The sequence below is a fragment of the Misgurnus anguillicaudatus genome, chromosome 22, assembly GCF_027580225.2.
Source record: "Misgurnus anguillicaudatus chromosome 22, ASM2758022v2, whole genome shotgun sequence".
Classification (NCBI taxonomy): Eukaryota; Metazoa; Chordata; class Actinopteri; order Cypriniformes; family Cobitidae; genus Misgurnus; species Misgurnus anguillicaudatus.
Window position 1 is genome coordinate 20,675,093 of NC_073358.2, and position 27,756 is coordinate 20,702,848.

Here is a 27,756-nt window from a genome sequence, read left to right on the forward strand (position 1 = left end):
TTGTATACATATTTCCTGTATTTTCTGTTTGTATCTTAATAAAAAAGAGTGAAAAATAAATATGGATGGACATTAAAACTTTGCTAAAACAACAAAGCTAGTGGTGGTGGCCTAAGACTTGTGCACAGTACTGTACAAAATAATTTTATTTTTAGCAATGTAATATGGGCTCTTTAATATTCACATTTAGAATGGATTGTTGTCTGTGACTTCATCAGAACACACTTGAACATTGCTTGTTAGCTGGCAAATGTAACTCAACATAATGGACATCTGATGTTGACTAAGCAGAGCAAACAAAAGGGAAAACATGAGAAAACAAAGAAATGGAGTTGTTTGCTTCAAAGGACACACACAAAATAAAAGTAATGGTGGAGAATTATCAATGAGCTGTTCATACATAATCATGTTCTCATTCTTCAGATGAATAATTAACCAACAAGGTATAAGAGTTGTGATATTTTGGTTAAAATAGTTGTGCCCGAGGGTCATTGTTTGACCCTGCAACACTCTAGCTGTGAATATTTGCACAACATGGCATAGCCTTGAGTGCATTTATAACAAAAAATATCAGTAATGAAATTAAGTAATTTGTGGATTTTTAAATATAGTATTCCAAAAAAATTTAAAGTCTTGTTTTTTGGTCATTGTTATTTCTTTTGTACACATGTGCGATTTGCATATATTCTTTGTCACTACTAAAGGGATGAAGCAAAAATGAAGTTTCATTCGTGAGTGACTTGATAGTAACCAGAGTAACCACATGGATTTGAGTTAATGTTTCTTGGCTTTTTGAAAATAGGTGATAATATAACCTCAACTCAGACACAAAGAAGAACTATATTTTGACTCAGTGGTTTAGTGTCTGACAGTCAGTAATCTAATCTAAATGCATTAACAGGACTAGCAGTCAGGAAAACCATACAGATATTATTTTCAAGTTGCACAGCCAGAAGTGCAGATTCCTGTTAATTTAGGCCAAGCATTTCAAAAGACTTCCACGGGGTTCCTTGGCTTGTTGCGTCAGAAGAACAGATGGAGAACGCAGCACAGTGGCAGTTAGAGTGCAGTTATTATGGTCTCTCAGACTTATGGAAAAAATTCTCACTCAAACGTATTGGGGTCTATGCTGGATTTAGTTTCCCAAGTCAGTGGAAACACTGATGCAAATGTATATTTTAAAGATCATGATTCGCAGTGAGTTTAAGAGTGCCCCTTTGAAGCAAAAGCTCAGGGGCTTTTGGGAACGCATTGCACTGCTGTGTCCCACTGCTGTTCAGGAGGAGAAAAGTACTACTGTATTATCTGCTTAATTAATGTCTCTAATTCTGACTTTCCTGTCTCTTCTCTTTTTAGTGCTGTGGGGATTGTAAAACTGAGTAATAATGAACATGGCAAAGAGCTACAACTTCCTAAATTCAAAAACAGAATGCAAAAAGTTAGATGGAAGGAATAGGTAACGATTCATGTTTTAAAGAGAACACAATGAGTAAACGGCTTTAACTAATACTTAAAATATGTCTTTAATGCTTTCAACTATTTTTCCTCTGCATGAAAACAAGGCTTAAGCAAAGTCCCTTTGTTCATTCTGCGCATGTGCAAAGTCCCTCTCCCAGAGGATGACCAGGAAACCGGAATACAAAATAGGGGATATTTATTGAACATGCAGACGATAATCACAGGACGACTGGTAGCAGACAACATTGATCGAAAAAGAACAGGAAAATGAAGGCAGAATATAAAGGCAAGTAATTAAACATAACAATGAACAGGTGCACGAACACAGGTGTAGCAACTTAGGATAAGAAACTGAAAACGATGCAAGCAGCGATGGCAGGGCCTCGCACGTTTATTTACCGCAACATGGTGCCTCCGAGAAAACGATGCAGGGTGGGCAAGTGCATCAAGTGGGTAAATATCAGTGGGCTATTTAATGTTGTTACTGACCCATTTGGGTGCGGTAGGTAAAACAAACCCCACATTTTAGACAAACGGGGGCACTAGTGAGCGACTTAAGAGACACACCCATGTCTGACCTGTTTGTCCAAACTTAACAGTCAACAACTCTGATGTGTGTGCCAAATTTAAAGTTAATGTAAGCACGCCAAGAGCCTTAAATATGCCTGAAATTATAGTAAATTTTGATGCGTTACCATGGCAACAGCGTTAGAGATCTCAAAAACCCCTTCGCAATTTATCATCTACAATGTCTCGGCATCATGTTGACCACTTTTGGTGTCAATCGCATGAATCCTCTAGGAGAAGCATTTAAAAGAACATCGCATGGAACTGTAAAAATAAAAATAAAATTTGTGACTGACACACTTCCTGGCACCTGGTGGTGGCGCTATACCCGGGAGTCACAATAGGCACATCGATGCATTTGGAATCATTAGGCAAACAAACGCCCCGCATCAAAAATCCCTTCGCAATTTTGCAAGTCCAATGTCTCGACATCATGATCACTACGTTTGGTGCCATTCGCATGAATCCCCTAGGAGGAGTATTAAAAAGTTCACTGCATGCATTTTTTAAATAATCCAAAATGGCCGACTTCCTGTTGGGCGGAGCAAAAATGTTTGAGTGCGAAAGTTGTTCGGGTTGATCAGATCTATATGCGTACCAACTTTCGTACATGTGCGTACATGTTTGCCTGATCTGTACACCAATGTTTGTTTTTGCATTGCAATATTTCTCCTTATCATAGCAGAATCAACTTAAAATACTCCATCATTAATAATCATACACTTACGTGTTTGACATCATTTAAAACTGTGAAGGGTCCTCTTTAATTTGTGAACATTCACAATAACAACAGATCTTTGTGTTTTTGTTAAATAAAGAAAATAAACAGGGTTCGCATTCATACATTTCTGTCACTGCCAGCTGTCTCTTAAAATGCGTTTCAAAAATCAGTTGAAACTCCGTGAATACTCGTCACACAAACATGATACACATATCCAAAGAAAGCCTGAAATATCTACTTGTAAACAAGCTTTTTATAATTGAAAACAAATATTGCCTGTTAATATAATCTGCATTGAAGTAAAGAGAGTGCTGTTTTTCCTGACTGACTTCATTATCTTTAATGCGGTCACGCCCACAGGCGTTACATGCTGTTGACATGGTAATGAAGACACGAGCTGTTAAAACCATAACAAGCAAATCGTAAAGTTTTATCAGATTTAAAGACTTTACCACATGTTTGGATGATAAACTTTACACACACGTGAGGAATATCTTCATTTATGTCTGGACATTGAGGAAGAGAAGCGTTTATCTTTAACGTTACCTAAGAAGAAAGAACAATGGAGGACGCAATGGAGGAGGATATTTTCCTGAAGAAACTGTAAGTCATTTATCTTCATTTATATTTGCTATTATGGCTTGTGCAGTTCAGCCTACACAAGCGACCTCAGCAGACTGCACGCTTCTGATTGAAAAACTTTTGCATTGTTTACAAACGAGGACGCGTGATCGTCACGTAATGGCGGATCTACATGCTGTGTAAGACACAGTTATTCACTTTCGTTTTCTTCATGGCAACTTTGAGTAAGGCTGCACTGCAAGATCTTTTAAGTGTGTGCTGTAATATGATTCCATACATTGTTTACAATTCCATCCATTGCTACCGTTGTTATGAGTGCCGCGTTATTTAGGCGGGGATGTGAGCTTGCGCACATGGACGCCAAAAGCGATGTGTTTTTAAAGTTCATACGCGCTTACAGAAACGCGTTATAAACAGAAGCTAGACGATAAAGCGATGGGCATCTGAAAACAGCTTTTTATAAAACTGATCACTGCAGATGTTTATCTGAGATGTTCTGAATTTATTTTATGTACATGATTTATGAATGTAGCGCTATCACTTTCAGTACCCATCAGTTATGTGTAAGGGTATTTCTGTGGACAATTTAACAGCTGTTTATAACTCTCTTACAGGTCTGCATCCCTCTCATCAGTACAAAACTATGAAGTGGAAAAAAATATTCACACTTTTTGGACATGAAGTTATATGGTAATATGAGCCACATGAAGTTTACAGCTCTGTTGTGTATCAGTTTCTTAGTTATTACAAGTTTTTGAATAGGGTTTGTTTCCAAATAAACTGAAAATGTCCTACTGACCTTCATTTCTATTTTGATTATATTGTTAACTTAAAGGAATAGTCTTTTGGGAGTACTTCGACTCGCCTGAAAAGTCCGCTCCCCTTCTCACTCTCATAATGGGAGAGGGAGGGTGTTACTGCGCCGAGTCGAAGTACTCCCAAAAGTGCTATTACGCCATAAAATATAGTTCCTCTTTTAAATCCGCTTAGAAAAGCGCTACGTTTTTATTTTGTACCACCAAACTTGCTCGTATAACTACTCGTCTTAAATAGAAAAAACGTTGATGTGTTTGGTCACTTCTAACTTTATCTCTAAATGGTACAATTGAATGAATGGGGCTAAGCTAAATGCTATCGAAGCATCGCAGCGCGCTCCAGCGCTTACGTGCACGCACATAGATGATAGAGGGATGTATCAACAGTTCTTAGTCAAGGTATTAACATATTTTAATATTGAAAATGAGTAGACTATTCCTTTAATTAACCTCAAACAAACATGTATACATTTGTCCTCACATTCTTTACTGTAGTTCTTTACTCAGATTCCTGCCTAAAGACTCATTATGCAGCTCATTATGCAAGTCTTTTGTTGCTCAGCTGTCAATCAATCCTTCTCGCATACGGCCCCTCTAAACAATTTCTAAATCAATATATTGTTTTATGTGAATGAGTAAGCAGAATGATTTTCACTAGATTCTGTTTAGAAAAGTCTTGTTAAAATATGTTTAGTATGGGTTTTGTGGACTTATATCAGTGACTTAAAAATGTTGCTTTTTTAAAAACCACGCATAAACATTAGGGGTGGAACAATACATGTATTCATTTCGAACCGAATCGGTACGGGGGTCACGGTTCGGTGCATGAATTTAAACGGAGAATACACGGTATGAAAAAAAACTTGCGTGCAAAATAATTAATGTAATGCGGAACTACTGCTGTTAGATAGGCGGGTTTTTTGTCACGTCGACGCCGGTCCAGTCAGTTAGTGAGCAGCGATAGCGAGGATGGCAAGTGGTGTTCCACAAGAGTTAGACGCTCCGCCAGCCTCTTTAAGATCGCAAGTTTGGCAAAACTTCAGTTTTCCAGTCAGTTACAATAGTACAGGCAAGAGAGTGGTGGGAAAGACGAGGACAGTGCGTCGGCGTTGTTCAGCAGTTGTTAGGTATGTGAGTGGAAATACATCTAATCAGGGCTCTCAAGTATCATGCATTCACCTTGACACACACGCATTTCAGTCAGTTCAAACGCCACACTTTGTATTTCTCACGCTGAGAAGTAGGAGATAAATTGTCCTGCTATATACAACAGGCATACGCAGGGCAGTTCTGTCGAGTTCAGCTGCTTTCATTTTTAAACGTGCTCAACTTTACGCAGCGCCATCAGCGTCAGAGTACCAAGAGAAATCTTGCGGAGGAGGCTGATTTCAAATCGCTCTCGCGTTACTCTGACGTCATCCACTTGTCGTTTCTTGCAGCGCCTCGTGAAGTTGTACACACCTATTAATTCATCCTACAAGCCTATGTTTTTGTTCTTTAGTACATTGATATGAAATAAAAATGTAATTTTAAAATGTATTTAGGTAACACTTGTAATACATTTGAACCCATATTTGTATGAAAGATGAGTACAAGATTACTTAAAGTGGTATACATTTTTGAAATACGAGATAGTATGTTAAATGCATTTCAGTTCATATTCATGACATCTCAAAATAACACTGATAAGGACACCTATGTTTTTAAGATTAGCTTAAGTACTAAAAAAAATTAGCCTGGTAATACCATCCTCTGCTATTTTGCTTTGCTTCATAGACAGAGTCTGGCTGGGCATAATTGACAATCGTTTTCCTTCTCATGGGAGGGGCTTGTCTGAAGTTGAAAATCATTGGTCTAAACGTAAGCCAATCACACATAACATTTGGATATGATGTCCTTTATGCGCCGGATCAGCCGCATCGAATCTCTGCTGTAAAATACACGTATGATGTGAAAACAAACCCATCGAGCGAAATACCAGAGTTAACATGGCTATGAACGACTTTTGCAGATTATGTAAAGTAAATCAGGCCAGAGCTAGTTGAACACTATCCTTACGGTGGCTTTCCACTCACGTCTAACGGGAGGAAAGCCCCTCTCTCCTCTCAAACTCTTCCACCAGACAACCATAACCATATGTAAATTAAATCTTCCTACCTTATTTTCTGGTTAATCAGGAATGTCACCAAAGAATGCTTTCCCACGCGTCCTCCACCATTAACTGTGAACAATATAATTCCCTTCCATGATTTCTTGATCGTTGTGCATGTCAAGCTGTGCTGCACACAGTTTCTCGCTGACGATTGGTAAAGTTGATAAATTAAACTTTTCCAAAAACTTGTCGGGAGTAGGGCAACAACATAATCTCCATTCAAATGTTTAACAAACACTTGATCGGGTTTAAGTTGGCAAGTGCCGGTTCTCCACAACAGAGCAAATAGCTTTCTGTGTCTCCATGTCCACAACAAACTACAACCGTGATTCGGCGTTTAGCGTCTACGTCACGGCTCTCAGCCCGCCCTCTGTTCGTTGATTGGACGGTCGTTTTGAGACCGGAGGAAAACGGTTTGAATGGGAGGTATCTCAGACTGAGTACAGAAGCGTAATGAAATTTAGCGGAAGTACGAAGTCTGACGTAGTCAGGCTAAAAAACATGCCTTCTTCATTTTTGTTTTGCTTTTCCCTCCATTGTACCGAAAGTGAATCGAACCGTGGCGCCTGAACCGAGGTACGAACCGAACCGGGACTTATGTGTACCGTTCCACCCCTAATAAACATTACTCTCAAAAATACAAACATGTACATACGTGTAGCTCATAAAATATTGTAGCCCAGTTTGTGCTGAACACAGTGTTATGAGACACTTGCCATTATTATGTTTTAAAGCAACTGAAAAAAGACCAAATGTAAGAGCATGTCACAACCTCTGACAGTGTCCCAAAATGGTCGGCCCCAGAGGGTTAAGGCACCCAAAATGCCCAAAAGGGTTGAAATAATAATAATAATAATAATAATAATAATAATAATCCGAGCAAAAACAATAGGGCTTCGCACCTTTCGGTGCAGGCCGTTCTGGCCTGCTCCTCGGTGCTCGGGCCCTAATGATGAAGGGAGAGGGAGTGGTCTGGAGCAGACCCCATGAACCAGACATGATGAAGCCCCCCAGGGTGGAGTTGCTGACGGAAGGCGCCAGGGTGAGGGAAGTCCTAGTCCACTCTGGGGACAGCCAACAGTAACGGCACTTAAGGGCAGATCCTGGGCAGAGGTCACATGGGCGGAGAACCCAGGGGGAGCCGAGGATCCGGAGGGACGGGGCGGAGCTGGTGGGTCTCCAGACTGAGACGTAGGAGGGGATCCGGAGCCACGAGGTGGAGATAGCTAGGGAACCCCAAGGTGACGTCCACGGGCAGAAGGAGCCCAGAGCAGAACAGAGGTGTGTCGCTGCGATTGCTGGTGTGGCTTTAGACTGGCTAGTTCTTGCAATGAGGGAGGGTAAGGGTGGCCAGGCGGAACCGGTTGTGCTATCCGACTGAGATGAGGAAGGGGTGGGCTGGGTGGGACCAGCTGCGATGACAGGGGAAGGAGAATGTCAGGTACTGTTATTGGCTCACCCTCAGTGGCGCGAAGGTGAACGTCTTTCTTGACGTCTCTTGCACCTTCCGCGGCAAAACACAGGAAACTCCTTTCACGCAACCTTGTCATGGGGAACATCCGGGGTATTGGCAACACTGGGCTCAGGGGGTAGCTCTGGCTCACAGGTCGGGCTGCCGGGTTCTCCGCCTGTGGTAGGCAGGAGTTCCATGGAGGGTAATGGCTGTCTGATTCCTGGGGATGGAGTGAGGCTGGCGACAGAGTTCTGGATGTTATGCGTCCATACTTAAGAGGAGGGTAAGGCCGACCAGGCGGAACCGGTGGCGCTATCCAGCTGGTATGAGGAAGAGGTATGCTGGGCAGAACCAGCTGCGATGACGTGGAAGGGAAAGTATACAACGCACAGTCCGAGTCCTCGCTACACAAAGGTGGCAAAATGTCCGTCGGACTGCCCGAAGCAATCGGATGGTTTTCCTGCTCCGGACCGGGTTTTAGGTGAACAAAAAAAACACCACGTGACTAAAAAACAAAACTGAATTTGTGAAAAACAAAAAACCCTAATCTGGAGAAACGGAGGGGAACACTTACACGCCACAACATTTTGGTCGATCAATCTGTCATAGTTCTCCATGACATAAATTAACTGAAATACCACGAGGAAACCGGAATAGAAAATAGAGGATATTTATTGAACACGCAGACAATAATCTCAGGACCACAGGTAGCAGACAACATTGATCGACAAAGACAAGGCACATTAGGGGAGAATATAAAGGCAAGTAATTAAACATAATAATGAACAGAGGTGTAACAAACTGAAAATGATTACTAATGACAATAATTACTAATGATAATGAAATGATTAAACAACGAACAGAACAAACATCAAACCCTTATAGATGCATCTTGTTAATACAAAATATATTTGGCTAAAGTCTCAAAATCAAATTCTGAGTTAACGAGCATAAAATTTTTTTTTTACAAAACAGAAATCTAAAAAAAACTAGCTGGGTTTTCACAGGCATGGTCACACATGCAGGTGCTGGTCATAATTAGAATATCATGAAAACGTTGATTTATTATTCAATTCAAAAAGTGAAACTCTAATCAGCTAATTAACTCAAAACACCTGCAAAGGTCTTTATATGGTCTCTCAGTCTAATTCTGTAGGCTACACAATCATGGGGAAGACTGCTGACTTGACAGTCCAAAAGACGACCATTGACACCTTGCACAAGGAGGGCAAGACACAAAATATCATTGCAAAAGAGGCTGACTGTTCACAGAGCTTTGTGTCCAAGCACATTAATAGAGAGGCGAAGGGAAGGAAAAGATGTGGTAGAAAAAAGTGTACAAGCAATAGGGATAACCGCAGCCTGGAGGGGTGGTCAAACAAAACCCATTCAAAAGTGTGGGGGAGATTCAGAAAGCGTGGACTGCAGCTGGAGACCTGGGTTTCAGCTGTCGCATTTCTTGTGTCAAGCCACTCTTAAACAACAGACAGCGTCTGAAGCTTCTCAAAGGCAAAAAGGACTGGACTGCTGCTGAGTGGTCCAAAGTTATGTTCTCTGATGAAAGTTACTTTTGCATTTCCTTTGGAAATCAGGGTCCCAGAGTCTGGAGGGAGAGATGCACACAATCCACCTTGCTTGAGGTCCAGGGTAAAGTTTCCACAGTCAGTGATGGTTTGGGGTGCCATGTCATCTGCTGGTGTTGGTCCACTGTATTTTCTAAAGTCCAAGGTCAACGCAGCCGTATACCAGGAAGTTTTAGAGCACTTCATGCTGCTGCTGACCAACTTCATGGAGATGCATATTTAATTTTCCAACAGGACTTGGCACCTGCGCACAGTGCCAAAGCTACCAGTACCTGGTTTAAGGACCATGGTATCCATGTTCTTAATTGGCCAGCAAACTCACCTGACCTTAACCCCATAGAAAATCTATGGGATAATTTTGAAAAGGAAGACATGATATGTCAGACCCAATTATGCAGAAGAGCTGATAATCAACTGTCTACTGGATGTTATTTTATTTGAATAATAAGATTATGCAATAGTATGTATGTTATCTACATTGCAACCTTGATTTCTGAATCATAATCATGGCTGAACATCCCAGACAGCTGTCCAACACAAACTGTTATCAATAATTACAGACGGGGCTCAAATAAATCAATACATACGACAGCCGTTTAGAGCTATTAAAACAACCATATTTCATTCAATTTCATTTTATACATAATTGCATTAAAAAAATCAAGTGCTTTTATACTTTCACTCAAGTAAATAGAAGTTTTAAGTAAAAGTAAGAAGGTACTAGATTTTCATGAGAAGCATGGCCGTGTAATCCAACCAATCAGCACAAAGATGTCTCTATATATTGCCATCCCTGACCTCTGTCCTGTTTTTTTTTTGGGGGGGGGGGGTTCAGCTTGGAGCCCTCCCCTCATACAACACGCCAAATATGCTTTATTTCAAGGTGCAAAAGAATGTTTTCTCAGACTGTGAATCCAAAGACTGTTACTGAGGTTTTAAAATGGGTGCATACGTAAGAACGGCCCCCTCCTTTACAGCTCATTTCTAGGGAATGCCTCCCAAAACTCGTACACGAGTATTGGAACACGAGTGTTTGTTTACCACCAGCATATGCTGTGTCGCGTCAGTGGATTTATTATGTGAAATTATATGATAATAAACACATAAGACGTAACGTTAGCTCAGTTGACGATACTCCCATTTCAACTAGCATGTAGCAGACTGGTCACTGCCTTACAACTACAATACAAGAACAACGTCGATATACCTGAATAGCAGTACAACAATAATTATTCCACAAAGAAAGAATAATCACTGTTACCTATCGAGAAGAATTTTGGGACCTGCGCGTCTGTCTTGACACCTCTCTGTTCCTTCATTGCTCTCCTCCATTGAACTGTTTTTATAAGAACGACTCTGGTTAGATTACGTTCTTCGGACAATTTTCTCCTCTTCTCAGCGACAGTATTTCTTTTGCATCCTCCCTCAGGTTTCTTCTCTTCCATGGTGCAAATTCGAGGAGGAAAGCAGGAGCGACAATGGAAACAAACCAAAACTAACAACGGAGTTTCATGCGCTATGCGCATGCATCGCCTGTGTAAAGTTACTGGAGTACGCACGTCTCTCACAAAGAACGCAATGGCAGTGATTGACAAGCCAGAGGGCCAATCGTTTATGCGATGATTCCGTAAACAATTGGCGAAGGACCCTACCTTGTGCACAGATGACGTATATATTATTACTTTCAGTGCACCTAATAAATAGTCTTTTGTCAGTTAGTAAAGACAGTTTTAAGTAATATTGCAAAAAATTATAAAACAAAACATCCTCTTTTGCACCTTTAATATTTGATTACATGTTCATGAAAACTTGTGAAATATACTGAAATGTTAAACGACAACTTGTATTTATGAAAAAGTATGATATCATATTTCATCAAATTTATTCATATGACATGAAAAGTCATAACCTAAGTATACATATTTCTTAAACTTTTACAAAATGAAAGAAACCTTTTTATTTTAAAGAAAAAAAAAACTATGCATGCTGCAGGCTGTGACAGCCTGAAATCAAGACTACAGGTATCCCCAAAGATATGAAATATTTTTTGCCCTCTTTAAAGTTAGAGAGAGCAATTAGGAGAGGAAGAGAGAACAATGTTCTTTCTAAACTACTCCTTTGAGGCTTGGGTTTTGCCATTTTTGATGATGTAGGAAGCAGTGTATGAAGTGATGTGTATAGAAATGCCTTATTTTTTTAAACGAATTAAATGTCATATTAAACTGACAGTTATATCCATATTGGTAAAGTATTTAAACAAAGCCCTAGCCACAAATGAAGCAGCTACAGTATGGCAATTTGGCTCATTTTAATTAAGAGAAAAATATGTGATAAATTGAGAGCTGTTTCTGCTTTAAATGGATTCATATTTCATTGTAATAGCCTTCTCTACGCTCAGTAAAAGATCCAGTTGTTTGCAAAGAGCACAAATTCCCACGTTTATTTCAACTGAATTAATAGCCAATGACTACGTCACGTATTCCTTAAAACGGAATAAGGATACCAGAATAAGGGTATAGGTTTTGCTACACCGCAATCTCATTCACGGAGAATTGTGTATGTGCGATAATTCTCGGAGAGGAAGAAAGGTCAAAGCAGTTAAGCCGCTATAGCTGTTTAACATCAGAGGAGAAAGACCGTCTTTCCCAGGGCTAGCGAAATACACGGAGCGTCCCACCCATTTGGATTTCAGCGCTCAGTCATTGGCTGCTGGGGAGGAGCGAGGCTCGTCTTTATCAGTGAGACAGCGCCGCTGCTCGAGCGCTCTAGTGACCGTCAGCCGCGCGCTCTGTTTGTACACACAATCACCGTTTGATCGGGACCCGCGCGGAGTCTCTCCGTTATCTCACATCGCACCACTGCAGCAGAAGGGCAAGAGAAACTCCTCCAGAGGATCACTTATTTATATCTCCGCTGACCTTTCTGGAAGAAAAAAACGGACTTAACTGACACCTGTCTTAGGAGATACCTACTCGAACAGCTTGGCGTGTAACTTAGCGGGAAAAAGAAGTTTCCTGTCGGTATCGTTGCACGTTTCTAACCTTGGAACTCGTAACGCTACCTGCTCTTGGTGAGAATGGGACCGTTCCTCGTCTCCATCGCCCTTTGCGTACAGCTCGCTGTCCCGCATCTCGTCCAAGGTATGTAGCACTGCATGATCCGTATTTTATGAGAGATTTAATGAAGTTTAAATTAAAGCAAGATAATAAAAAAGCTAACAGGGCTTTTATATTTCAGCGCGTCACTGACATGACCTTAAACAGGTTCACAACTAGATGTGTACATTGTGCGTCTTTATCCACAATGCACGATTAGTTTGCAACTGTAAATATTTTAAGCGACATGCATAGCAGGTGCTGTTGACAATTATTTACATGGTCAGTGACAGGCTGGTACGGCTTTCCTCATACTCCCACGGTTTTACATCAAGATTTTGGAGAAATAGGAGGAGACTGATCAGTTGTCACGCTGGATAGACTTGAGATCTGTTTACCGGAGATGAATGGATGTCCTTCCCCGTGCTTATCGATCAGAGTGAATATCGTCTATAGTAGACGCGAGACAGATGCTCGCTCATTCGGATATAACCCTGATTTTGAGTTTTTATTGTCGTTGTGCGCTCGATCATGTTCCATCATAACACGCACCCATCATTCATCACACTCTAAAAATCATTTTGCCTTTAGGTGACTTTTATGTTTGAAACTATTAAGATGTTTAGTTTATACACTTGTCTATGGATACAGCTGGTATTTGACTGAAAGTTTCTACCTGTATCCTGTAATTAAACTGTGTATTTTACATTATGCAATTGGCAAACTATTCATCCAAAGCCAATATACGTTTTTGTCAGTATATGTGTTTCCTGGGATTTGAATATATAACTCTCAGATTCTTTCATTTGCTCAAAAGGTTATTTGTGGTGGGAAAAGGTTCAACAGACTATAAAAAGTAAGAAAGAAATTGTCTCCTTAATGTTCAAAAATGGTTCCGTCACGGTTGCAGACTACCCTCTACGGAAATTCATTTTAAACAGTGTAAGATCAGATTGTTTTTTTAGATAATCTTTTTAGGGGTTATAGCAAGGACATTTTGAAGTGTTACATTGATAACTATCATAAAGGTAGAAACAAAGGAAACCGTTATTGCTGCTTAAGTTCGGAAGTATCCAAATATTCTTCAGCTGACAGCTATGTTTAGGGTGCAAGGGCAAAAAAATACTGTGATATATTTGAACATAGGTCAGTTGCTTGTACCATGTTTGTAACTTTCCAGTTCTCTGAGCTTCACGGGTTTCTGGTTTTAAGTCAAGTGTCCTCACCTCTTCAACTCTAGATGTGCTAGGAGCTATAATTGTAACTTAGCTTGGCTTCAGAGCCTCCTGGTGTCAACTGTGCATCTGCAGCTCAGAGCCGCAGCCTCCTCCTTGTATAATGGATTTTTAGCATGCGATACCTTAGGGTGCACTTGTTCCTTGGCATGGTAAGAGAGTGAAATCATCAGTGTCAGTTCTTCAATTAATCACAGTACATTCAGACATCACACATTCGGCAAGGTGCGACCAAGTTGGTGGCAGGCCTCATTACTTTTTGGAGTTACACACATGAATTTCGCATAAATTAGACAATTATAAGTCATTCGTACCTTCACTTCTAAAAGTGTATACTTATTGCTGTGTTCAGCCTGCTGTGTATCTGATATGTTGAACAGTAAAAGAGATGGGGCAGGGTAGTAGAGGCACTTGGGGCGTTTGGAAAACATTGAAAATGGTGATTATTGCTGTAAATGTGTGTAGTGATTCTACTGTATATCGGCACCGAAATGACGCATTTCACCTTTTAAACAGTGATGACATTTGTCTTTTTTCAAATTTTTATTGTGCTCAATTACAATAAAAAGATAATATGTATTCACAGTTTCACTTGGAAAGTATAACGTATGAAATGTCTCACAGTATACAGTATCATGTATTTCTCCCATTCTGTGTGCCTCTGCGTGGGAGATTTCAATGGCTCCAGTTTTATCCTTGATGCCTGCAACGGTTGGGGGGCAATTGCGTGCAAACACCCTCCGTGTCATAGGCCACAGCTGCTAGCTTGAGTTTATCGATGCTCCTTAAACTTCTCTAGGCTGGTAAGGCTGTCCGCATTTTATCGTGCTATTTTGCATTGTATCGTAATGCTTTGTGGCTGATACAAAGGCATTTTGTTTGTCAACCTACCAACTGCCTGTGACAGGCTGTGAAATAATGCTTGCCGAGGACATAAAGCAATACTGCTGTTTTTGTGTGTGGGTGTGTGTGCTGACACCTTCCAAATAAAGTTGTGTGTAACTCAGTTTTTATTGTTGCCCCAATTGCTTTCATTGTAGAGGATAATGTTAAACAACTTTTGCTTATTTTAAATGTCTCTCTGAACTTAATGTAGTTATGCTTTATTTAATGGATTTATTTATTCATTGCACACATTTTTCGACTTGCACAGAGCATTTTGTCTGTTACGGTGTAACTATTTTATCCCAGCTTGAGGACAGCAATGTGTTTGACAGGGGACCCATGTTGAGAGTGTGAGACAAATTTGTTCTAGTTGGTTGAGCCTTTGGGCCCTTAAGCCCAAGCAGTGCAGGTCTTTATCCTGCACACATGAACTGTGCTGTCAGCATCAGATGGCCACTTCATTAGAAAGGAATCCCTGCGTGAGTCTTACATGCTTTATATATTGTATAAAAAATACAAAGATGAAAATTGAAATCAAGCAAAAAATATCCACTTTGTGTACAACTGTATACAATTGTGAAAAATACCAGATTTCCTTGTTGCATGATTCTGATGCTCATGCAATCAGATTCTTTGTAAGGTGCGAATGTGACCCCTATACTTTTTTTAAATGAACTTGTAGCTGTAGATGAAATTCAGAGCGGTTATGATTGTGAATTTGGACGTGTGCTTTTAAGGATCGAATGTGAGCGGAAACGCTTTCTTAGTTAAGGAAATGACTTTACCCCTTTGAGAAAATGTGTAGCTTTATTATACAATTGTACCGTCTTAAGCGCTCACAAGGCCCATTTCGTAGGTCGATAGGAGCTGAGGATAGTTATGTCATTCTTCATTTCCACCTTCACTTTCACTCCTAATAGTTCCCCCCTTAATGAGTGTATAGAGGGTTTGCCTTGCCAGATCATTGGCTCTGATTGGCTTACAGATCACAATTAATCATTGATGGAGCCCTCATAGAATCTAAAGCACAACATGGCTGCCCTGGTGAAACAAAACTCAATCTTTCCATAATGACCTTTCCTTCTGATGAGTTGTCATTGAACTGTAGTCATTGCCCTTAGCCTCCTGTACACTGGGGTGTAATTGTGGTTATCACCGTCTGGAGTCTGTGCCCATATTATCCTCTTAATAATAAAAGATGAATTCATTTTTCACATGCTTTGACAGGTTTATGGCACCAGTGGTATTTGCCAACGAGCAAGACTCAACCTCAATGTTGTCTTATGTTGAGGCATCTTCTTCACAGCAATCAGATCATGTTTTTTTTTGTGGAGACTAGTATAAGAATTTTATGTGTAGGTCAGATGGTGGACCTTTGGTTTGAATGATATGCCTATGGTGAAGAGTTTTCTCAATAAGAATGAGACCTTTGATTCCCTTTGCCTCCGAGGCATTCTGGGATTGGTCATGTCACATGTGGAGATCCATCAAAGTAGGTACTGTAGTAGGTTATCAAAAATACATAAATAGTCAGACTGATTATTACTGATAGCTTTTTTCACAGTATGGTAGTGTTCAAAGCAAGGAAAATATGTAAAAAAGACTATTCATGCCTGATAGTAAAGAAATGATGGCATGCTATAGGTTGCATACTGTCATTTTTGTCTGATTTACTGTGCTACACAGTTCGACTCATGGTAACATCTGAGTTCAAATCTGTCACCTTTAAAATGATTCAGCCACCTTTTGAACAGTTGTAACCTACAATAAAAAACAATATGTTCTTGATTACACCCTCTGTTCACACAATTTCTGTGTCATGGGGATGTTTGCAAGCCGTGCACATGCTTTGTATTCAGCACAGTATGAACGATTGACAATTAAAGTGGTCAAAACCAACAGAACTTTGCAGTCAACATGAAATCGAGGGAACCCGTGTGGTTTCTGTAAATGGTCCTAATATGTCAACACCACGACTATAACGCACTAACTAGAGACAGGGAATAATTAATTCATTCTGCAACCTAATTCACCAGTGCTGTGACAAATAATTTCCTTATAGTAATTTACTACACATCAGGCAATTTATTTTCTTTTGTCATACTTTGATAGGCTTCCAGTGGGTGTACTGTGTTATCACCACTTTGAAATAAAATGACATTCATGTGTGATGAATTAAAACAGAGCAGTTGGCAGGAAATGAAACCGAATGAAGATGTGCAAATAACTCTCGTCTTTTCTGTGGCAAAGAAATCATCCTCTTTCAGTACACGTCTACCTCGCATGGCACCTGTTAACAAGGACCACTGAAGTTCTTAATACCAGTGTGACAAAGAGTGATGGAACAGAGGATGGATGTGATCAGGGTCGTTGCATTTTTAAACAGTTTAAAACTGTGCTCAAATTACACAGTGCCGCAAGTTCCCCTAGGTCCATAGCTCTTTTAAAGATATCGGCTTAAAAACTAAATTTGATTTTTTAGTTGAACAGGCATTGCAGAGATTACTCTCAGAGCTGACATTAACAGACATTTATTCAATTGTACTGTAGCACAGTCAGATTAAATGTAATCTAAAATAAGTGACGTTTATAAAACTATGCACTGTCTGACAACCACTTGGTTTTTAAAATATTCTTGATCTTGCGATGCTAGTCCATCTTCACTGCATACTTTATTTGGGGGAAAAAGCTTGCGTCTTAGAACAAAATAGATTCCAAACATCCGAGAAATTACAAATACTTTATGTTGCCAGGTCCATGTCTATCCAGGCGTCTCCTTGGCTTGCCTTGGTGCATTAGCAGTGGGTGGATTGCTTAGACGTTATTAGCTGAACTACTGTTGTTGTGTTGTGGTTCCTTTTCTATTTTTGTCTAATTAGTTTCATTTTAAATCTTCAACTAAATGGTTAGTCAGACAGAGACTATGTTATCTGTACAAGTGCTACCTTGACATTGAGCATCTTTAAAGGGACACTCCACTTTTTTTGAAAATATGCTCATTTTCCAGCTTCTTTAGAGTTAAACTTTGATTTTTACCGTTTTGGAATCCATTCAGCTGATCTCTGGGTCTGGCGGTAGCACATTTAGCAAAGCTTAGCACAATCCATTGAATCTGATTATACCATTAGCATCGCGCCAATAAAATAACCAAGTTTTGATATTTTTCCAATTTAAAACTTGACTCCTATGTAGTTACATCGTGTACTAAGACTGACAGAAAATTTAAAGTTGCTAAATTAAAAATTTAAAAAAATAAAAAAATTTCTTAGCAGATATATGGCTAGGAACTATTCTCTCATTCTGGCGCAATAATGAAGGACTTTGCTGCCGTAACATGGCTGCAGGAGGCGCAGTGATATTATGCAGTGTCGGAAAATAGTCCCCTGACTATTTAAGACTATATCGACTATTTTCCGGCAGGGCGTAATATCATTGCACCTCCTGCAGCCATGTTACGGCAGCAAAGTACTTGATTATTACGCCAGAATGAGAGGATGGTTCCTAGCCATATCGGCCTAGAAAATCGCAACTTTTAATTTTCCGTCGGTCTTAGTACACAATGGCCCTCATTTATCATTCTTGCATAGAAACGGCCGTATATGTTGGCATAAGATAATGCTTAAACTCTTCTCACCGCCTGATTTATGAAGCTGCGCGTACCTTTGAAATCCAGGTGTACGCAATACCTGCCCTTGATAATGCCTCGGCTGAAAATGATCGTCATTAGAATAACACGCCCCTATATATTCACGTCTACGCTTCCCCCATGCCCTAATTTTATGCCATGGACACACGGAAGACAGCAAAGAAGAGAAACCACCATAAAGTGGAAAGAAACAAAATTGTTTTTTTTTGGGAGTTTAAAGAGTGGGATTAAAGGCAGATTAATAATTGCATGACAATTTGTAATATTCTTCTTCTTCTTCTTATCATTATTATTATTATTTTTATTATTAATGACACTTACTGTTATTTAGAAGAAGAATGTCGTTATTATTATTATTATTATTTAAAAGAAGAAGAATGTAATATTTATTATTTTGTCAGTCTGAATTATTTTTTGGTCATTGAAAGCCTTTCATTACTGAACCCAGTCTGTGCGCACCTGTCGGTGTAGCAGCTGATCTTGTTGCAACCTCGCAGATAAACCAATTCCCGCTCAGATCCCGCTCCGACATAAAATTTCTTTAGTATTCTTTCTTATTGTTTTCTGTAATGACGTTTTCGGATAATTGTCTTAAATTAAAGTAGTGGCCAATGTTGAAACATGGCAGTTATATTCCAGAACGACATTCTTACAGCTTAATTAGTTTTTATCCATTTAAATGTATTAAATAAAAGCGAATAAGTAATAACGAAATATTATAATAATAACTGTTAAATATTGGGAACGAATTCTAAATTTATGGCCATACTTTAGACTAAGCAAGAAAAATAATTGTTAATTTGTGTCCATAATGTAGCATAAAAATAATTACCTTGTTTTTGTAGCACATTCTTGTGCTTTCTGGCAATGTGCCGCTTCAGATTCCAGTATGAATATTTGCTAACTCTTACAGTCTATCCACACTCCCTTTGAATTTCTTCTCCCTGCTCAATATTAACTTTGATTTTTACTTTACATTAACACTGAAGTTTATAATTACTATGTTGTTGTTTTTTTTAAAGTGGGTCATAATATATCATATCTTTTAGTTTTTCAGTGCATTTTGTGTATTAGGAATTGTTACTCTGCGCATTTCCGCACTAACTCAAAACGTGCGTACACGTACACCATCTCCTGAGTTGGCGTAGGATTTGAGCGTGCCGTACGCCAACGTCCATATTGATAAATCTCAAAGCCACAGTGGTTTAGGTGTACGCAAGATGTACGGTGAAAATTTGGTGTACGCACTTTTGATTAATGAGGGCCAATTTAACTACAGAAGAGTCAAGTTTAAAATAGGAAAAATGTCAAAACTCTTTGGTTATTTTTAAGGATCTAATCTAATGATCTAATCGGATTCAATGGATTATGCGAAGCTATGCTAAAAGTGGTACTGCCAGACTCTCCGTGTGTCTCAATCAGCTCCCTTGTTCAGTAGTCAGGGCACTGATCAGGGAGTCGGCCATTTTAAGGGCTGTCTCAATCGCAAAATCCGCTCAGTGCACTGGAACGTTCGTTCCCTAAAAATTCCCACAATGCAACGCAAAAACCAGTGAGCATCGATGATCCCTATGTTCCCTAACCGGAAATCACGTGACCTTTTCTGAAGCTCGCCAACCGAACATCACGTGATCCAACTCAATAAACTTTATGAAATGTTACAGAACTTTTATAAAGACAAACGTTTGTTTTAGTTGTAAATATAAATACACATTGCTAAACAGTAAGGGACCACAATCTACTCAATATTTAAAAGAATAGTATTTATTTAAAATTGTAAATATATTTATTACATTTAAAATGTAATTATATGCCTCCAATTTTATGCACAGATATATAAGAGAATAATGACAGCATTTTTCACAATGTACCGTTTTTAAAATTAAGTCAGAAAGTTGTTGGTTTTGCCGGATGTTGATGAGTAACAGCTGTGAGTGATTACAACGCGCTTAAGCAGCCGTGACAGAAAAATAAGTGAACATCGTCCCAATGTGAAGTGAGCTAGGGTCCTTACCAGTGCCCGAACCTGTGTACACGATATACTGATTCACGACCTCGGGAGCTAGGGAACGAATTGAGACACACGGTCTGAGATCAGCTGAATGGATTCCAAAAAGGTAAAAATCAAATGTTTAACTCGAGGAGCTGGAAAATGAGCATATTTTGGAGTGCCCCATAGTGGAGTGTCCCTTTAAGCTGTTCTGGACAGAAATGCTGTGCCGGCAGTACAGCACATTCTACAAGTCACTCTTGGGTGTTCGCCATCTTACTTGTGTCTCACTGACATACGTATTAGATAGATAGGTGTCATTGTATGTTTTTTCTGAATCAGAATGAATTCCCTTGAATCAGGATCTCAATTATTCTAAAGACAAATTTTACTCTATGCCTTGTTTACTGATATCAAAAGATGGAGGTGTAATTTATTTACTCACTGATTCTTTTCCACTCTATTTAATTTAAAACCACTCACTGTAGAAGTCTGCTTCAGCTCAGGGCTTACATCAGCAATCATCTGCACAATGTGGCATGGTTTGTATACTCTGTTCCCAGACAACTAGTGCAGTGCACTGTTTGGCACATTACCTAAATGAACCACTGGCAATATCTCAGGATTTGTCACCCTCAACTGTGTTCTGTTTCAAAAGTCATCATCCCATTATACCCAGTTCAAGGCAATCACTTCCACTTGGCTAGTTCTGATTTAATTTGATGTATGAATACCCCTGAATATACAGTATGTGCATGTTAAAGAATTATGTGTCATGGCCTAGGGCATCGTATAGGAATACATGGGGCTATATTTTTAGTTTCCTTGGTTGTGTGATTGTGTGTGTGCGTGTATGAGTGCATTTACCGTGTGCTAGGCAAGTAGATGTATTTTTGCATAATGAGGTGCTGTGTGTGCCATACTCAAAAAGCTTTGAAAGCTAACCCAGAAATGTCATCACATTAATAAGGAGTTCTTTACAAGCAAGAGAAGCTTTTCAGAAAGTTCTGTGCCACCTTGTGCGGCACCACAAGTCTCTCTACACACCTACTCATTTCAGAATGTGCTCAAGCTAAGTGTGCAATTTATTGTCAGTCTTAAATCTGATTGGAGGGACACTTTTAGCTGATGTAGTATGGGTTCTGGCTTACAGCGGTGAAGATAATCCCCAAATATTTCCCCAGAGAATGATTTTGTTTACAAGCACACGCAGGCTGAAGTCGATAATGTTAACTTCTTCACTTTTAAAACCAGTCCAAAGCTTAGCCTTTAAGGGATGATAATTCATGTTTTCACTTGCCATGTGATGTTTAAAAATGTTTTACAACAAACAATTTTTTTGTGCAATCGCAACCTCTGGAGACCGGAGATGAGAGTTTGTCCAGCTGTTAGACATTACAGCTGAATTGTTCTCATGAGCTGAAACTGTGACACACTAGGATACTGCAAACACTCCTACAAGCTTAATCACAGAGAGGGTGGAGTGAAAATATTTTGAAGGCTTTTGTCTTTGCTATTGTCCAGATGGTTTGACGGTGTGTAATTGGATGAAAGGTTGCAGCATCTTGCACCAGCTCATGTTAATTGGAGGAATGCTTAAAATTCAAACAGGCTGCAAGCTTGGCAGCCTTTCCTTTTAAAGTTAAAACATGTTTTTGAAAACACCTGCTTTCTTCCTGATGTCTGAAACAGTTTGGTTTTAGAATTAGAATATGTGCATGTTATGTTTTTGGGTTTGTATACTTTGGTGGAGTAAAAATAACATAATGCGCAGTTTGTAATTTTTACATAACCAAGAAAGTATACAACATTACTCAAGATACTGCATCATGGTTATTACCTAAACCGTATGAAATTATTTATATGGTCCTTATATAATAACAGTGAGAAATTGATGTCAAATGTAACTGAGTTCAGTTTTAACCTACTAGAAATCTTTTATTTTGAATGCTTTAGAAAGGTTAGATTTTGCAGTAATTGATCATGACTTTGTCCACAATGCGTCTCAGTGGAAAAATAGATCTTGCAAACTTTCAGCAACACAAGTTCACTAATAATTAAGAAGATTGATGCTATGCGATGTTAATCTAATTATATATTTTAGTTTGCTTTCTACTGAGGCTTTGCTTTTGCATGGCTGAAGTGAAATGTTTTGGCTGATTTCACCTCTATGGCCAAATTATCCCGCTTTCATTTGTCTAATTAAATGAATAAATAGCCCTGCAGCTATCCAGCTAAAACTGATATTCTTTTTTCAGTTTTCTCAGTAGGGTCCTACTCAAATACTTTTTGAGGTTGTATGTTATGCAAGTGAATTTTATAAATCACTGTAAAAAATTTACAGCATTTTTCAACACATATTTTTATGTTACTTTAACTTTTAACTCTTTCCCTGCCAGCGTTTTTTTTTTAAAGGACAAGTTCGGTATTTTACACTTAAAGCCCTGTTTTGAGATTGTTTGTGATGAAATAGAACGGTTTTGACTGGAATTTCGACATATGCGGCTGCCCCGAGAATTTTCGGGGTGATCATTGTTTCACCTCCCACCTCTACAATGGGTGTATAGGTTCACAGGAACAATCCTTCCTAAAATGCATTAAACTTTCGTTTACAAATACGTGAAACTCACTAAGTGGTCATGGGTGTTCACCTATATGCTCACACAAAAATCGCATCAAAACATACAAGGACATACAGCTGTTCGCCCTAGGGCGATACTTCTGGGTTTTCTAAGTTTATAAGCCACCTGGTGGATAATAGCGGTATTACGGATTGCCGGAAATACTCGTCATTGGCAGGGAAGCATTTTCTCTTATGGCGGGAAAAGAGTTAAAAAAGCAAGTAAACAAGAAACAATTTGTTGAATTTATAAGTGGTCAACTTTTTTAAGCCAAAACTTTTTTTTACAGTGTATATGCACTGCATGGTTGTGAAAAAATCTGGTTTACACTAGGGATGTCCCGATCTGATAACGTGATTGGAAATCAGGCCCAAACACGTGGTTTCAGACTTCGGAATTGGACATTACCTCTTGATCAGGACTCGGATACATGGGTTTAATGTGTGCCAGGGCCATCCTGTGCTAAGCCCCGGCACATAGGCTGAAGGTCTCGAGAAGCGAATAATGACGTGTTTTCATTGAAAGGCTTCACGCTCGTGCGTGCGGGGCACCCATGAAAAAAACGACCGTGTGCGTTTCCAGAAAGCATCGTTTGCCAACTACGGTCGCAAGTTCCATCGTTTCAGCATAGTTCACTGATGCGGGTGTTTCCCGAAACCATCGTTCCAGCGGACATTAGTAAACAGCATCGCAAAGTTGTGTCATTCACCTGTCGTTAGAAGCAAAGTTCCTTGTTATTATAATATGTAGACTTACGTTGATAATGCTTTTAAACAAAATAAGCAAAGAACATGTAGTACAGTCTAAATCCATCATTCTAAATATATAAAATTTTTATTTTACGTCTTTAAGTTTGTAAGCTGCATTTGAAAACTGTGCATTTGACACACCAGTGGCTTTTCTGTCATCAGGATTAAACATGTTACCCCTCATACCCCCTTTCCAACATAGTCCCCCCCACAAAACAAATCCCAATTTAACCCATGCACATCTGTCCAAAAATTAAAAAGTCATATACATGTTAACACTGGGCTTCAAAGAAACACATTGGTGTACATGACATTATGAAAAGTAACATGTCCTGTCAAGCACAGACATTTGAAGTACATTTAATACAAGTAACTAAAATGACAAGTATAATGTTTGTTTTTTAAGCTTGACGTGTTTGTGCCATGTAAAAATTATCTGAGACTATTGAAAGCAGCATGACCTATGTGCATATCGTTTTTATACTTATATCAGAGCTTACAATCATCATGTGTTATGTGGTGGATTGTAAAACATTTTTATAATAGTATTCTTTAAACATCAACTCACTTTGCCATGAAATGTCACAAAGTAAAATATGAATCTTTGTGACTCTTTATTAAGTGAAGGCAATATATTTCGATGTGGATTCTCTCTGCTGTGAAATGGTTTTCTGTACAGGCTTGTCACAAGAGACGTCTGAAGATTTCGAGAATTTTACAGGAAACTTTTTTTGCTGACATTTCTTAACTTTGTGAGGATGGTATTTTGATGAGATAGAGGTGGCCAAATTGTTACTGATGATTCTGTAAAGAATATAAAACAGAACCACAAAGCACTGCAATGCATTCAGACATTAGCTAATCGGTAACCACAGCAGACATTCTTCAGATATGAGTTTATGTGTTTGTGTAGGTGGGTGTGTGGGTTGATGGTATGAATGAATAAGCGAGTCCGAAAGCTTCTTCCAATGATGGTCTGGTGCAGCAGGGTCAGACTGGAAGCGCTGGAAAATAAAAGCTTCCTGATACGCAGACTGAAGAACAGCAGTATTATAATGCAGAAGTGAATTGGATGTTTGTTTGCTGAAGGAGGTCTCTAATGAGTTTAGCCGTATTTAAAGCAGGTGTCTATAACTATATTATCTCCTTGTTTATTTTGCTTTCTATTTGTTTGGTAACATTTGAAAATTAGCAACACCTGCCACAAAAATATCTCCTGTATTCTCCCATAGCGAAATGTCATTCGCTATCTAAAAGCAGCCATTGTTTTCTTAGTCTTGCGATTCTTTTGGGGGTTCATCATAATTACAGTGATGCCATCAAAAACGCATTAACTGTATGCAACTGTGCTACCCTTGAGTTATTGTTGTCAATTAAATTGGATCACTGTGTTACTGTGCATATATTATTACAAATTGTGTAGTAGTTAAGCAAACTTTCTGCATTTCAGAGAGCAGATTGTGGTGTTTGGATCAGAGTGATGAAGTAATGCTATGATAGTATGCTAGATTATTGTATTCTGGTGCATCCTTTACAACTAATCGCTCAAGTACTCTTCTACTCATCTGTGAAAACTGCATCTGACACAAATTTTATGCTGCGTCATGTATAAAATCCATGTGGGACTGGATTTGATAGGTAATTTTCATAGATCACGTCAAAAGCTAGAAACAGATATATATGTATATGTATATGCAGGGTGCGATATGTGAAAAAACAAAGGGGGGGGATGTTTTCATAGGCGTCGATTTCGGCGATGGTGGGTACCCACCATATTTCGTCATGAGTCATTTTGTACAAATATAACCAGCTTTTCAAAATGGTTTTAAAACTAAACATTTATACTATTTTAGCACAAATTATGAGCTTATTGACGATTTTTTATAATTCTTGACATAATGCGTCTCTGTCCACAGCACATTTCAAAACTTTTTAATTCATAAAAATAAATCATGCATGAACTCATCACTGCATTTGCAGGAATTGTAAAATCTTTTTTCGTATTAACTCAAGCAGCCTAACGCAATATTTTTACTCAAATAGCTTATCTTTCCCCACACATATGAACTGTGATCATGCACAACGAAAAAACACGCAAGAATTAAATCTTGAATGGCAAAACTATATGGCACAACGTAGTGTCAACTTAAACATAAATATGAACAATGTATTGATTGCAAAGTTAAACCATTACAGTAGAAACAGTTTTAATGCTGCTTTTAAAGTAATAACATTAACTTTACACCGCGATGCTGAGCTACAGTGAAATGATAGAAAAGTCAGATGCATTGTGTGTTAGTCACTAAGCCTCATTTGCGCAAACTGGACGCGCCCGCGCCTCGCTAAATGCCTCATCGGCATTTTATCATGTGTGTAACTTCGGCCATTCTCTCATGTAAAAAATAGGTCATTGAAATTTGGCTCCCCTGTGATGTCAGAAGGGGATAATACTGCCCCTTAATCTGCACTATCCAACCACGACACTGCCATTAAGTGCAGAGATCAATTCATTTGCAATTAAAAGGACACACCCAAAACGGCACATTTTTGTGCACACCTACAAAGTGGCAATTTTAACATGCTATAATAAATGATCTATATAGGTATTTTGAGCTAAAACTTCACCTACATACTTTGGAGACACCAAATATTTATTTTAAATCTTTAAAAAGTCTTTTGAAATGTCCCCTTTAAGTTGAAAACATAAAAACGTAAAAAAATCTTTTAAATTTTTTTTTTTAATAACCGCGTTAACACCCCACGCGGAGCGAAGGCTAAATCATCGGTGTTTCAAGTCAGATGTTAGTACAAATTCAGTTCTGTTTAATCTTACAGAAAATATATTATACCAAATATTACACCTGTTCCTGAATCGATGTTTAAAATATGAGGACTTGACATAAAGTATGCTATCGTCATGTAAACCGATTGAAAACACCAAACAAAAGCCCAGAGCGAACGAGAAACGTAGGCTAACATAACGCTGCACAGTCGGCATATGATTTTTTAAATTTAGTTTGTCATGTTTTGTGAAGAAAGACAACCATATATATATTGTGCGTAACAATTCACTAAACATAAACATTTATAACTTTTTTCTTTTTAACTCATTTAAATTTTTAAATATGTCCCAGGTGTCATCTTTTAGAAGATGTCACAATTGTGTCTTTAAGCCGAATAGTTTTGATAATGCAACATTTTAGTGTGGGAATGGCAATTTCATAGTTTGCGCTAACAGTGGAGGTGGCTTAACAGGTTAAACAAAGCAGTTAAACCCAAGTGATCCTTAATAGAGTATAAGCAATATGATCCAACTTTTCATTAACGTTCTGCAGCCAAATGAGGCATTTATAGATGTTAAGTAGTGCTTCTCTCACAAGGTCATTATTTTTCAACAGCATGTTCTGTGTTGGCACCTGTCTTATATATTCCTTTTCCAAGCTTCAAAAGCTCCAAACCACTCATAGATTAAGCTCTAATGAGAACATACTGCCTTACTATGTACATATCTGATGCCTTCAGCCGGTGACAAATCTCTTGATTCTGTGTGGTTGTGTGAATTCATGTGTTTTGAGTGAGTGGAGTCATTTGATCTGAACTTCATTCATTGATTGAAACCATGTGAGCGCTGCTCTCATGGCAGTCTACTATTAGAATGCATGTTTTTCCCTCTCTGTGAACCACACAAAGCTGGGCTTCTCTTAATGCACACTGGTTGTGATTCAAAATTCGCATTCCTCCTTTGCACAAACCGCAAAATGGTTAAGGCCTCATCTGCTTACAAGTTTTCACAGTAGCACGTGCCTGTTGGTGCTGGCCCGTGGTAGACACAGTGGGTGGTTATGAGAGTGGGAGCGATTTGGCTAGAGTATCAGCCTGGCATTCAGTTCAGCATGGGAAGAAAGACTCATCATCAAAATGCTACATCTGTGACACACAGCCCTTACAGACCTGGTCAAAAAGATTTATGGAATGATGGGGGGACGGGGCGGTGCTTTAAGTTCTTATGGATGGGTGACCTAGATGAGTAGTCTGTACAATTTCTTTTTGAAATTATAAAGAAGAAATATATGGCCAAAACAAGAGACCTGAACATTGCATGAGTTATGCGCGGTAGGACCCAGTAAGTCTATGAATAATTTACTTTTCAACACCCACCCTTTTTAGCCCTCATGTCTTTATCTTTTGACCCTCAGCATTGTAA

The 27,756-nt window shown here is 39.0% G+C and overlaps 1 protein-coding gene across 3 annotated transcripts in view; it reads left to right on the forward strand.

Moving 5' to 3' along the window:
* Window positions 1-12,045: 12,045 nt before the first annotated feature.
* edil3a (EGF-like repeats and discoidin I-like domains 3a) overlaps window positions 12,046-27,756 on the forward strand; it is a 244,382-nt gene continuing 228,671 nt past the window's right edge. For 2 of the 3 annotated variants that reach the window (XM_055200157.2, XM_055200159.2), the window contains exon 1: window positions 12,049-12,471. In XM_055200157.2, coding sequence (XP_055056132.2) covers window positions 12,408-12,471 — 64 coding nt within the window. In that variant the 5' untranslated portion in view covers window positions 12,049-12,407. Of the gene's footprint in view, window positions 12,472-27,756 lie in introns of all 3 variants that reach the window. The other variant, XM_055200158.2, reaches the window with a different exon arrangement.